This window comes from Morus notabilis, unplaced genomic scaffold (assembly GCF_000414095.1).
Source record: "Morus notabilis unplaced genomic scaffold, ASM41409v2 Scaffold48, whole genome shotgun sequence".
Lineage (NCBI taxonomy): Eukaryota > Viridiplantae > Streptophyta > Magnoliopsida > Rosales > Moraceae > Morus > Morus notabilis.
In genome coordinates, this window is record NW_010367947.1 from 327,577 (window position 1) to 341,746 (window position 14,170).

General features: G+C 34.1%; 1 protein-coding gene across 1 annotated transcript; it reads left to right on the plus strand.

Annotated features, from left to right (window-relative positions):
• The first annotated feature begins 4,914 nt into the window (after positions 1-4,914).
• On the plus strand, positions 4,915-9,531 carry LOC21396233. The gene is made up of 3 exons (XM_010113919.2): positions 4,915-6,734; positions 7,223-7,662; positions 7,807-9,531. Exons 1-3 carry the CDS (start codon positions 5,295-5,297, stop codon positions 9,293-9,295), a joined length of 3,369 nt encoding a protein of 1,122 aa, XP_010112221.1. The 5' UTR covers positions 4,915-5,294; the 3' UTR covers positions 9,296-9,531.
• The last annotated feature ends 4,639 nt before the right edge of the window (positions 9,532-14,170 follow it).

Consider the following 14,170-nt stretch of genomic DNA (forward strand, 5'->3'; position numbering starts at 1 on the left):
TACAAGAGCAGCAGCATATGCGGCATATGCCACCACTAGAACTGCCGACATCCTTATCAAATTTTCTCTTCGTTCCTAATAATCCATTTAGAACACACAAAACGAGTGAGTTTCATAAAGTTCTAATTGATACTTGTGTGTTTTATCTCTATCTAACTAGAATTGTAAGAGGTAATACCTAAACATAAAACTTCCCTCAAATAATTATATGAGGTAACATTACACTATTAAATTGACAGCCAAGCCACAGATACGGATGCACTAGCCAACAATTCACAGGCTATTCAAGCATAAGGAGGGGAAAAAAATAAAATAAAGAACCGATAGTTACTCAAGAACGAACTTGTATGTAGAAAGCAGAAAAATTTTCAGTAGTGAACATGTTATAGGGCCGTCTATTTTAAAGATGTTCCCATAAAGGGAAAAAAAAATGTTTTGTCCACGTTATAACGTAAACATCATAAACAACAAACTTTTCAAAGAAAAGGAATATTATAAGTGATACATCTCCATGCATATCTGAACAGTTCCTGGAAACTTTTCTAGATATTTTGACGCAGGGAGCAGAAATATAAATAATTTAGGGATATAAAAATGTCATTGAACTTGTTCCTTTAACCTTTGTATAAACTATATGCATGACAAGTCACATTGAGACTGTTTCCTGTATAAGAACTGGCTACTCCTCGAGTCACTGGTGAACAAGAAAAAACAAAAAGAAACGAAAAATATCCAAATGTGAAAAACATATCATATACTCTTGCTATTTTGTGACTGAACTACTGAGGATTCTCTGAAATGGTTATAAAACCCCAATTTGAAAGTTCTGGTTTCAGAAGCACGTTCTTTTTAAACAGTGGTTTTGCTATTGTTTTTGTGTTTGGAGAAGAAAGAAGAAGCCAAAGGGAAGCCAGGATAATATATTCAGTCCACAGAACAGAACAGGCGAAATGCTAAAAGACAAGCGCGATAGTAGCATAAGGGAAGCCTCAGCGGTGTCCAAAACGCGAAGCAAATCTACCAGGTTCAATTTTACTGGTCTTGTCATTGAGTTATTTTGAGTCAAGCAATTTACCAAACACCAGGTGCGGACAAAATTGGTGACCACAAAATTGAATTCCCAACACATCATTCACATGAACAGTTTAAACTATTTCAGTGCTCCCACGTCCAAAAAGAAAACCAAATCCTTAAAAGAGAGGAAAATTCCAGGCCCTAGTTTGCAAAATTCCGTTTCATTTGCTTCACTTGAACCATCCAAGAAGAGCACAAAACAGACCAAACAGAACAAACCTAGCCAATACATGAAGGAAGCAACTTCTCCAATGAGCAAAAGGAACATACCAAACAAGAAAACTTAACCTCAACAGAATTCAAATTGTTTCACTTTTCTACGTGCAATATATCAGCAGAAACACCAATTTGGGAAAATGAATAAACGTAAATTTCACACTAATACCAGACTTGAGCTCAAAAAACCTTTAAAAACACTACAATATTCAATTTATCAAACTTGCGAACCGAAAATTGCTCAAAATTAGGAAAATTCCTGATCAAGGTGATCCGTGGAGTCTTGACGCATCAATTGCGTTGGCGGGGGCCGCTGATCGGAGCTTGAAGATGGCGTTCCCGATCGATTGTACGGCGGTGGCAATTGATGCTGATCCCAAGGGTTTCGACGCTTTTGGCCATTCGTAAGACCTCCCATAGATTTCAGAGAGAGAAAGATGGTCTGCTGAGGTTTTCAGTAAAAAGAAGTTCGACATCAATGGACTGGAGAGGGGTAGAAAATAGGCGAGGGAAGGCGGGTTAGTTTTTTTCCGACTCCAATTTTTAATAAAATAGCACGCAGCCCCAACCTCCTTGGGATTTAACTCTCTTTTTTTTTTTTTTTTGGATTTTCTCCCCTTTTTTCCTTTTTTTTTAATACATGTGTTCCTCCCTCGTATTTGTATTAAATATGATCAAAAATTAAATTAAATTAAAAAAGTAATATAAATTTAATGATTGTTAAATAAAAAATACTTATGTCCTAAAAATACAGAGAATACAAAAAAATTCTCTTTTTTTCTTTTCGGCATTTTATTAGGAATCTTTTGAGGTAAGGCATGCATTTTTACCTAATAACTATTTTTTTTTATGAATCAATAAGAGCTCGTTTAGTTGGAGGATTCGTTCTCTGATTTGAATCATGGTTCATGGTTCGCTACAGTATTTTTTTTCACAAAAAATACATGTAAATCGAAAATAATTCTAATCTCATTGTTTTAATCCATAAATCAAACGGACTGTAACTATTGTTTTAATAGTTAAATTAATATTTTAACGGTCATATATTTACGTATCTATATTAAAAATTTATTGCAGGCGATATAGAATTATCTCTGTTCAACATCAAATTATTAAAAAACTAATTCAACGATTAATATACATTTCTTACAATATCGATCAAGTAAATAGTATTCTCCACCATAAATGCGTCCCATTTTATTTTAAGTTCTTGACACTATTGGTGGTCTTGAGGATTGTACTTGTCTCACTTGGATTGTAACATTAAGGAGGCCTTGGTACATGGTAATGACTTAGAGTCAAATTTTTAAGAAAGTGATAGAGGAAAATATAATTTTTAACAAAACTACATTATCACGTTTGGCCCTCCACAGTAAACTAACTACATGAAGGTTCTAAAATATATATAGTTTAACTACCATGAAGACTCTATTTTTTCCCTCCATGGTAAACTAACCATTTTAAGCAAACAAAAATACTAATCATTTTTAAGCAAAAAAAAAGGTTGTTTGTGTTTTGAACCGTTTTTTAAAACGATTTTCACGTATTTCAAGAAGCAAAAAATAAAAAATAAAACGAAACGATATTTGTTTAGCAAATGTTTTGAAAACGAAAACAGTGCAAATGATTTTTGTAAAGGAATTAGAAAACAATTAAAAGTTATTTTTACTTTTTTATTTTCATTTTTTAGTACTTCTCAATAATATTATAATATATTAATTAATAAACACGATTTCACTTTTTTATTATACTTAAAACAATCTCTTAAAAAAACCAACCAAACGCAATTTTAGAATCAGTCCCAGAATGATTCTCAAAACAATCTCAATTTTACTTTTTACTGAAAATAAAATCATTTTAAAACTAATTTCAAACGCACCATTACGACTTTAAGGAAGACAAATGGTAAAGACACAAACATATTTAAAAAACAAAAACTCAGAAAAAACGTATCTAAAATAAAATAAAATAAAAACAAATTGTGCTGTCCAGTCCAAAATTATTTTTTTCTTTCAGGACATATTTGTTTGTATCTCCTTTTTTTTAGAATTATTTATCCATATTAAGACCCTCACAAACCATCTTGTGTTCTATTTTTGTTAGAAAATAGATAGTTTAATAATGGAGAATGGCAAAAATTAGATATTTCACAAACCTCGTAATAACTTGACCATTACAAATAAGAAGTCAAATTGATACTGGAACATATTATTAGAAATTATTGGTAAAAGTTACCTTTTTATATTTTTCCCTCCTTTATTTGGATTCAAACACAAAAATTAAAACCTCACATGTATCTTATTTGAAAGAAAATGGGAGAAAGGACGGAGAAGATGTGCGAACTGCGAGAATAGAGCTGTAAATTTAGGACGAACAAAATAAGCCCGCTTGAAGCCCGCTATTATTCTCTTGGGCCTGATCCGGCCCTAATTTTCAGGATCGGCTAAGGTTTCGAGCCTGAAATTTATTCATATTGGGTCGGCTCGTCTCAAATGCCATCTTTTAAAGATTTTTTTTAAACAGTTCAAACAAACGAAAGAGGTTCTCATTGAGCTTGTAAAAGACTTGTTGCAAAACTTGAGGAAAACACAAATTATATAAGTATTTTAAATACATCATTTTTTTTTATTAATAAACTCTCTTAAACGTTTACTATAGAAAATATTTTGTTTAAAAATTTATTATCAAGAAATATCCTTTAAAATAGAAATTAAAGAAATTAAAGTCGTAATTTCATACTTGGATAATTTGGATCCTTGAATCGTTACTGGATAGTTAATTAGATAGGTTTATGCTGGTTTCTTAGTATCTTTAGCTACTTAGTAAATCCACTTAAATATTACAATCCTAAAATAATAAGCGTCGTATCAAAATAAACTTTCAAAAGTAGTATGCGCGGAAGCTTTCAGTGACTTGATCCATCATCTTTAGACTACATGTGCCATCTTGTCGGTCCGTCCATCCACGTCTTACTCTTAGATTAATAGTCATTTATTTTAGATCTACAATACAAGCCAATATGCAGTTTCATACATAGATGTTTTATAAAACAAATAAAACTTGTCTTGAAAGTCGTGAATTTACGCCCAACATACGGACATTGCGCTCAACGAACGCGGAACTAGGGGAGCGACCCTAACTAAGTTAACTCGTGGCATCATATTATAAAATAAACACGAAGAGACCTCTATCTTGGTACATAATATGGAGAAACCTTAGTCTCAATATGACGCTTAAAAAACATTTTTCATGCCTTATATTAAAACTATGATAATAAACATTTCATATCAAGTGAACTTAAAAGTTGAGTAACATAATTGAGTCACATAGATAGACATAAATAAGTACATGACTCATAAAATTTTTTCAATCAATATAGATATATTTTATGCTTGTAGATGTATACTTATACTTACATTTTTAAAAGAAAAACCTGCTCTTAAATAAAACAAGGATCGAGATCTTCAATTCTACGATGTTCATGGTGCTGTTATTACATCCAACATAATTAGTTATGTCCGCGGTGCTGTTAAGGAGAATTTTTTTATAATTAATCAAAAATTGAATTCAAAGAGGTGTTTATTTATGAAGTTAGATCAAATTAAGTGGCACAGCGCTATTAATTTTCCCATTTTGCACCATAAATGAAATCTGGTTTGCAAACATACCCTTAGAAGAAGACACTCAGAACACTTTCCAAGTTCCAAGTAGTAGTTGAGGACACTTCCCGGTGCTGCAACATGCCAACTTAGCCGCTTCCAACTTCCCCGGCACCGGCATCCTTCTAACCAACGAAAAAAAAAAAAAAATATATATATATATATAGCAATAAACAATAAATTTTTAAAAAAAAAAAAATCCTCTCTCTGTTTCAGCGTCAATAATGAGCTCATCTTCTCAATAATCTTTCTCAGCTAATCAAAATTCCCAAATTATTCTCCTTCATTTTCCCTCCATTTCCATACCCATGCCCAATTTCTAGGGTTTCTTAATCCCCCCCAACCATGGACGACAAACCGCCATTGAAGCTCCTCTCGCCGCAGGACTGGGAGTCTCTCATGGACGACTTCCAGTGCGGCGGCGCGCGCCGCGAGAAATGGACCGCCGCCTACGCCATCATCCCCTCCCTCGCCGATCAAGCACTGGCGTCTCTCCTCAAGCGCGATTTCCCTCTCAAGCTCTCCCTCATTCTCTTCCTCGAGGAGTTCTCCGATTCTCTATTCGCCGATTTCGATATCGATTCCCGCGAGATTTTCCTCCTCCGCCTGGTCGAAATCCTGCGCTCCTTGCTCCAGATGCCTTCCGATGGATTCGCGGTGAGTTTCTCTCTCAAAGAGCAAATCATGGTTTCCGTTACATCGATTTTGATCTCTCTCGAGACCGGCCTCGATCTGGGCCTAGTTAGGGTGTTGGAACCCTTGGTCGAGTCGTTGTTGACGGTTGTTAATCGACCGAATCACGGTTTCGATCGGCAGATTCGAGCTGTAGCGTGTGAGTGTCTGAGGGAATTGGAGAAGGCTTTCCCATGTTTGCTTTCCGATATTGCTGGTCACTTATGGAGTCTGTGCCAAAACGAGCGCACACACGCGTGTCAGAGTTACATTCTGTTGTTCACCTCCGTGATTCATAATATAGTTGTAGAGAGAGTGAACGTTTCAATTCTCAACAATTCTGTGCCTTTGGTCCCTTTTAGTGTGCCACAGATTCTGTTGAGTAACGAGGGTTCCGCTTCCTCTCCTGGGTTGAACTACAAGGAGTTGAGAAGGGCCTTGGCGTTTTTGCTCGAGTGGCCGCAAGTTTTGATGCCTTCCGCGATGATGGAGTTTTTGGGGATGATAATGCCTGTGGCGTTGGCATTGGAGTTGCAGGCTTCAATGTTGAAAGTGCAGTTCTTTGGGATGATTTATTCGTTTGACCCCATGTTGTGCCATGTTGTTTTGATGATGTACTCGCAGTTTTTAGATGCTTTCGATGGGCAGGAAGAAGAGATTGCCCATCGGCTCATGTTGATTTCCAGAGAAACGCAGCATCCTTTGGTGTTTCGATTGCTGGCGCTTCATTGGTTGTTGGGTTTTGGTGAATTGTTGTTGAGAAGGGGTGACGGCGGGAAATTGAAGTTGTTTGGTGAGATGGGCTCAAAGTTCTATCCGAGTGTGTTTGATCCCCTTGCTCTGAAAGCCATGAAGCTTGACATGCTTGCTTTCTGCTCCATTTGTCTTGATGTCATGAACTCCGACTCAGAGAGTGGGAAGTCAATGGTGAAGCTGTTTCAGGATGGTCTTATCTCTGTGTCAACCTTCAAATGGTTGCCTGCAAGGAGTACTGAAACAGTGGTCGCATTCCGTGCATTTCATAAATTCTTGATTGGTGCGTCATCTCATTCTGACGCTGATCCTTCCTCCACCAAAACACTCATGGATTCCACCGTCTTCCGAACTATGCAGGTACTGGCTTTTTTTTGTTAGTTGTTTCCTTGGTTCATGTCCACTTAATGTGGCTCTACTTAGTGTTGTCTGTATGGTTGTTGATATGTTAATTTTGGATAAATATTTCAAGACTTGTTGCAATGACATACTTCTTTTGCAACACAATTATATGCTTTAATATATCTTCTTCATATATCTGGTTTGCATTAGTTTGCTTTCCCTTTCAGCAGTAAACATTTTGTAAGATTTGAAAGCGCTTCTGCTACGTCGGTGATTAGTTTTATTTTCATGTACGAGAGAGTCTAACTAAATTGGTTAAGAGAAGATTATTGTAATCAAGATGAAATCTGAGCTTGTTCATCAGCTGGAATTGCTAGTTTTGAAAAGTTTGTCAGCTTTAACTGTTTGCGCCTCTAGAATACTTTTAGAGAATATTAGTTTTTTGGCGGCTCTACCTGCAGCTTTGCATTTGTCTCAACATTGATGGTTCCATCTTTGGTTTTCAGGGAATGCTAGTGGATGTGATGTTGGAGTGTCAGAGGCTAGTTCCAGTGATTGTTACTTTGATTGACCGCTTGTTAAGCTGTCAAAAGCACCATTGGTTGGGAGAGCGCCTGCTTCAGACTTTTGACGAGCATTTACTTTCAAAAGTCAAGATAGATTACATGTTGGTTTCTTGCTTCCCAATATTCGACAGAATTGCTGAAAATGATACAATTCCTCCACGAGGATTGTTAGAGTTTCTTACCAAGTTCACGGTGTTTCTTGTTGAGAAACATGGCCCAGATACAGGATTAAAATCTTGGTCTCAGGGAAGCAAAGTTCTTGGCATTTGTCGAACACTGCTAATGCACCACAAAAGCTCTAGATTGTTTCTTAGGTTATCTCGTCTCCTTGCATTTGCTTGCCTTTATTTCCCTGATTTGGAGGTTCGCGACAATGCGAGGTATTAAAAGTTCCTGCTTGTTTTATATTTGTTTCTTTGTTAAGTATGACTGTTTTTTGTTCAGTTACATGGTCCAATAAGTTTTCCTTCCCTATTAGCTGGTCTTTGATAATTTTTCCTTCCCCAATACATTGGATTTTGCAGGATCTATCTTCGGATGCTTATATGTGTTCCGGGAAAGAAGCTTAGGGACATGTTAAACCTTGGGGAACAACTCCTTGGCATTTCACCCTCTCCTGCCAGCTCATTTTTTAGTGTTCAGTCTCCTCGGTCCACACATAGTGTCAAAAAGCCAAGAAACTTATCATCCTATGTCCACCTCGAGCGTTTGATCCTCCTACTTGTCAAACAATCTTGGTCTTTGTCTCTGTCTCTGTCATCTTTGTCTGTTGGAAATAACAAGCCTGGTTATTTAGGGGACATCAAGGACCCGGAGCCCATAATTGAAGAAAGTGAGATTGATGGAAGTAGTAGTAGTACTATCCAGATTATACCAGAAACTGATAGGATCGATAAGCCAGAGCCACTACGTGTGATGGATTCAAAGATTTCTGAGATTTTAGGACAATTGCGACGGCATTTTTCTTGCATTCCTGATTTTAGACATATGGCGGGGCTTAAAGTGAGAATTTCTTGTAGTTTGAGATTTGAATCAGAGCCTTTTAACCGTATATGGGAAGTTGGTCCACCTGCTGGCGGTTTCGATGTAATAGATTCCCTTCCTGCTATATATGCCACTGTCCTCAAATTTTCTTCCTCTGCACCATATGGGTCTATTCCGTCATATCACATACCTTTTCTTCTTGGTGAGCCTCCAGCAAGTGATAACGTTTCTGGTCAAGGGGGTTCGTTAGATATTGTCCCTAAAGTAAATGGTTCTAGAGAAGACACAAGATTTAGAGCTCACGTGACAATTGAAATGGAACCACGGGAACCAACGCCTGGTCTGGTTGATGTTTTCATGGAAACAAATGCAGAAAATGGTCAGATTGTTTGTGGCCAGCTTAACAGTATCACGGTAGGCATAGAAGACATGTTTCTCAAGGCTATTGTACCACCTGATGTCCAGGAAGATGCAGTAGCTGGTTACTACTCAGATTTGTTCAATGCTCTCTGGGAAGCATGTGGTACTTCTTGCAATACTGGGCGGGAGACCTTCCAATTGAAGGGAGGCAAAGGGGTTGCAGCCATCAGCGGGACCCGTTCGGTGAAGCTGCTCGAAATCCCTGCTTCATCTCTGATTCAGTCTGTGGAGTGCAACTTGGCACCATTTGTCGTAAGTGTAATCGGTGAACCACTCGTTACTCTCGTAAAAGATGGTGGAGTCATTAGAGACATCATCTGGGAGGATGCGGCCTCCCCCGACGATGATGATGCTAACCAGAGGGATGATTTTGAGAGAGGCCCTCTTCATCTTACGTACATTGATGATACAGGTGAAAGAGACAGTGTTGTCAACATCAGTAAAAGGAACTTGGGATGCTTTCTTGTTTTGATATTTCTTCCACCTAGGTTCCATCTCCTCTTCCAAATGGAAGTAAGCGATTTTTCGACTTTGGTACGAATTCGAACCGATCACTGGCCATGCCTGGCTTATATTGATGATTATTTGGAAGCCTTATTTTTGGCATAGAACTTTTTTTTTTTTTCTTTACTGAGTGCCATTGCAATGAAGACGGCAGGTATCATCCTTTATTATCGATGCTGCTGTGAGTTCATAGGCTTTTTGTTTAATACTCATTCAATAATATTGTTTCATAGAAAGAGGGGTTAATTTTTGTACCCAGATTCGAATAAACGTGTGTAAATACCTCTGCCGGTGAGTCCTTGTATTATTTTTTTGTTTGCGGGAATTTTAGAAATTAAAATTTTGGCGTTATTTTTTTGTTCATCTGCTTGGGAGTAGTCACTCGAGTTATTGAGGGTCCGTTTAGTTCGTTGATTCGAGTTTTTAATTTGAGTTGAGATGTGACTTTATATGAGAGTTTTTTACTATAATAAAAAAGTTAAATGTGATTATTTATGAGAATTTTTTACTGCAGCAAAGCTCGAATCGGTAAAATGAACGGGGCTTAAAATGTTGTCTATTCTAAGTCAGTTTTAGCAATTAATAAGAATCAAAAAATTTACATAAATTGTGAGATTTCGGAATGTCATATCTTATTTTTTCAATATAGAAAGGAAATATATGCAAGATAACTCTTTTATGGATTTTCTCTGGTGTTTTCTTATTTTTAGGAACAGAGGTCACTAGTGTTTTTTATTTTTTAGCCGTCAAATCTGTATCAAAATTTGTATATTTTGCATATTTTTTTAATTTGATGTAATTTTAATAAGATTTAACGGCTAAAAAAATGAGAAATATTAGTGTCCTCTTTTTAAAGTATACTTTTAGCAAGAAAAATTAGTTTTTTCTTTATTTTATTAGTGTATCTGAGAATTAGTGAATCTAACGGTGGCTCCAAAAATTTAAGAATCAATAATTTACAGAGAATTTGGTTAAAATAATCAAGTGAAAAAGTAAAATTAGGAAAATGACTTTTTAATTTTAATTTTATTTATTTCCATGGAAGAAGAGGATGAGAGAGAAACAGATCCATAGCTCAAGAGCGAGAGCTGCTCTCGCCATGGCTTCGTTCGCAGCAACAAACACAGAGAGAGATCTAGATCTCAACAGCGCCTTCCCTTCACTTTCTCTCTCTAAAATTCACTTTCTCTCTGTAGAACCGTCTCTCTGTGATTTTGGTGTTACTGGGAGTCTCTCAGAAATGGGGTGAGTTTTTCTTTAAAAATACGAGAGAAGAACCAGAGAGAGAGGTGAGAGATTATCATATTTTAAAAAAAAGTTATTTTACAAATAAAAATTTTTAAAAAGTTATTTTACTAATAAAACTTTTCTATTGAGTTATTTTTACAAAGATTTCTGAGAATTAGTGAATCTAACATATGTTGATAAATCAATAAATAATCAATCAATATTTTATTGAAAATCAATCAATGATTTACATAAGCTATTTTTTATGAGAAAAAGGGGCATTTTTAACTTTTAGAAAAACCATAGACCTCTTTTGAGGTTCGCTTCTCTCTCTCTCTCTCTGTTTTTTTTTTTTTTTTTTTTTTTTAAATGCTTTAAATGAGGACTGCCATTTGAATCCTCATTTAACCTGATTTTTTATTTTTTTCCACACAATTCCTCACGATCCAAATGGAAAGAAAGAGCTAACACAGGGCATGGAAACGTAACTTCAAATCACTTCCTTGTGGATCCCACCGGCACTTTTCTTGTTTCTCTCCCTAGTCCCATATCTGGTTCTTCGTTTCCAAAATCAAAATGAGGTGGTGGGTTTGAGTTGAATATTTTTATTTTTATTTTTTTATTTAAGTTTGAGTTGAGTTTTTTCTAACTTAACTTATAACTCACTCAATCTATTTATATATAAATAATTTTTTTCTACCTCATAAGATATTGTTACCATATATTTTACATAATTACTTGACATGTTATGTTTTATGTTGTATGAGTTATTATTATTATTTGTTTGTTTGTTGATTTTTATAACTTATGTACATATATTTTTATTTTTATGTTGGCTTATAACTTATAAGATAATTTTAAAACTTTATGAGACTAATATTATAATGAAAATTAACTTTCGTTATATATATATATATATATCTTATTATGAGTTAAATAGTTAGCTTTATTTATTTTTGTTATTTTATGATGTTCAATCCGCTCAACCTACTTAAATTTTAATTGAGTTAGTTGATCTTAAACTTTACGTTGATTAAGCATGGTGAAATTTGAAACCAACCCACCCAAACTTAATTAGGTGGTGTTTGCTCACAAACGTACGGTGTTAAGTTTTAATAGTAAAGGGTGAGTGAGTATCGTCTCCATAGAAACTGGGTATTAAATTATCACTAAGTACTGCGATTATTGTAACTCAATTTTATCTAAGTAACCGAACTAAATGAAATAAAATAGAACTTAAATGGATATAAATACAAAAATAAGATAAAATAAAGAAACTTCTATGCACAAATGTACTAGAAACTTGACTTTACCTTAACATTCCTATGTTCATCCTATTAAGCCAATGCTAGCCCATTCTACTCAATTCATTAATCAAGGGACCTAATTTAATATCACTACCTTTCCCGAATGTCAAACGAAGTCATATGCATAAATATCCGAATCAATATTCCTATCTAACACATTTTCTGATACACTCATTAAGTTTAGCCCTTAAATTAGAACTCAAATGTCGATTGCCTCCTGACCTCACAACAATCGAAATCCTAGTTGATAATTAAGGTTTTGATCACCTCCCGGTCTCACAATATTCTAGACTCTCAACGAGATGATCTAAGTATTGATCTCCTTCCAAACTCACAACAACTTAGATTATGTTTCCCAATTTCGGACTATGAAATCAAGCTCTCCCGAGCATCAAAATTACAATCTAAAATTATCTAACTCATTGACCACATAAATTAGAAACATTAAGCATAGAGAAACATAAATAAATTAAAATGGAATTTAAACTAACAATTGACAAAATATTCAAAACATAGTTCAAACAAGGTTACATCAAGTCCTAGAATAATAGTCTAGCTCAACATAGAGGAATCCATAACAAAAAAAAATCTAAAAACTAAAAAGGAAATAAAGGGAAAAGAAAGAACTATGTTGGAAGAATAATCTTCAAAGCTTGAATCCACCATATTCTTCAAGGATCTTCAATGAAATAATGGGATTTAAGCCTCCAGAGTTCGTTCTTCTCCAAAGAATTTGTGCCTCTTTTCCTCTCTTCGTCCACTCCTTTGATTGAGTCTTCATTTTCCTTCTATACCTCCTTGAAATGTGAGCAAAATCAGCCTCATTAAGTCACCAACACGTAAAAATTGACTGCAGCGGGAAAAATCCCGCTACAGCATTGACAGAGAAAACCTAAGAAACCCTAAATTCCTACTGCAGCGGTTTGGCTATTTCATAGCTTTCTGTATAGATTATGGCAGCAGGAAATAAAATGGATGTAGTCATAATTAGTCTCCAGTGCTCTCTATGAAGATTCTGGCTACAGCGGGAAAGAACTGGATGTAGCCAAAATTTGGCTCTTTTGACTCCAATAAAAGCTCATTTTGAACCCTTCATTTTTTTCAAGCATACAACCTACAAAATAAAACTAAACACACTATGAACACATGAAAAACACAGTAAACCAACAAAATTTGCTAAGAATGGAATGTAAAATAATTCAAACTATCAGGTGGGTTAAACAATCTCAAAAATCCACCTAATCCACTTGATGTTTATCTTCAATTTTTGTTCTTAACAATTGACAAACAATTTTTAAAATTTAACAAAGATATTCATGTGTCTATTGTGTAAAATTTACAGAAAGAGTTAGGTTATATGCAAAACATTTTTTGTCACTATTAAAACCTATTAAAAACGATAAATTACTATAACTTTTGTATAAAATTTTCTATTATTATGCGATAATGATGTGATTATTTACATTAAATTTCAAAAATTGCAAGTCAATTTTACTAGTAGGATTATTTCTGTCAAATAATAAAAAATTAGAATAATATGCTAAAATTATAAGTTGACACAAAATTACAATTTAGGACTAATTGAGCTAATAACTATAAATAAAGATAAACATTCTCCTATTATCTTCATTGGATTATTTTCATAAATACCCATGAACTATATACCTTATTTTTAAATACCTTCTAATTTTTCAAAACGATCTAAAACACCTTTTGATATATATAGAATAGATCAAATTGCTCATTTTGTCCAACTTTGTCTATAATTTTAACGGAATGCTGATGTGGCAAGGTTTAGAAAATGTATTTTATGATATAAATTCTTATTATGACAAAAAATTAAGGAGTAAATCATTTTGGTATCCTATATTATAGCGGAACATGCTCTTAGTATGTCGTATTTTTTATAATATTAAAATAGTATAATGAGTTTTTAAAAACATCTTCTTGGTACCTTGGAGTTAATTTTTAGATATGTAAATGTCAAAATTACCCTTCTTATCGATTAATAGAAATCAATATATTTTTTAAAAAAATATGAAAATATTTTAAAACATTAAAATATTTAAAAGAAAATAACAAAATAAAAAAGTTCATGATTTTTTCTTAGATCTATTACGCTTAGTTTGGTAGTGCTGTAGATTTTGAAAAAATTACTTTTAGTTGTGCTGAAGGAACAAGCAGCTGTTAGAAAAAGCAGCTGAGTGTTTGGTAAACTATAATTATAGTAGCTGTGTAGGTTCTAAAATTAGTGTAATAACGTTTGATAAATTATGAGGTTAAATTGCTGTAAATAGTTAAAAATTACGACTATATTATATTATACTATAATATAATATATAATTACAATATAATATATATTTTTATTATATTTAATATAATAAAAACTATTATTATATAATATATTATATAATTATGATATAGAATATAATAATATTATTAAAAT

Coding starts and splice junctions, on each gene's coding strand:
- LOC21396233 (XM_010113919.2), top strand. CDS start 5,295: ATGGACGACAAACCGCCATTGAAGCTCCTCTCGCCGCAGGACTGGGAG. Junction 6,735..7,222: donor CCGTCTTCCGAACTATGCAG/GTACTGGCTTTT, acceptor TTTGGTTTTCAG/GGAATGCTAGTGGATGTGAT. Junction 7,663..7,806: donor GAGGTTCGCGACAATGCGAG/GTATTAAAAGTT, acceptor TGGATTTTGCAG/GATCTATCTTCGGATGCTTA.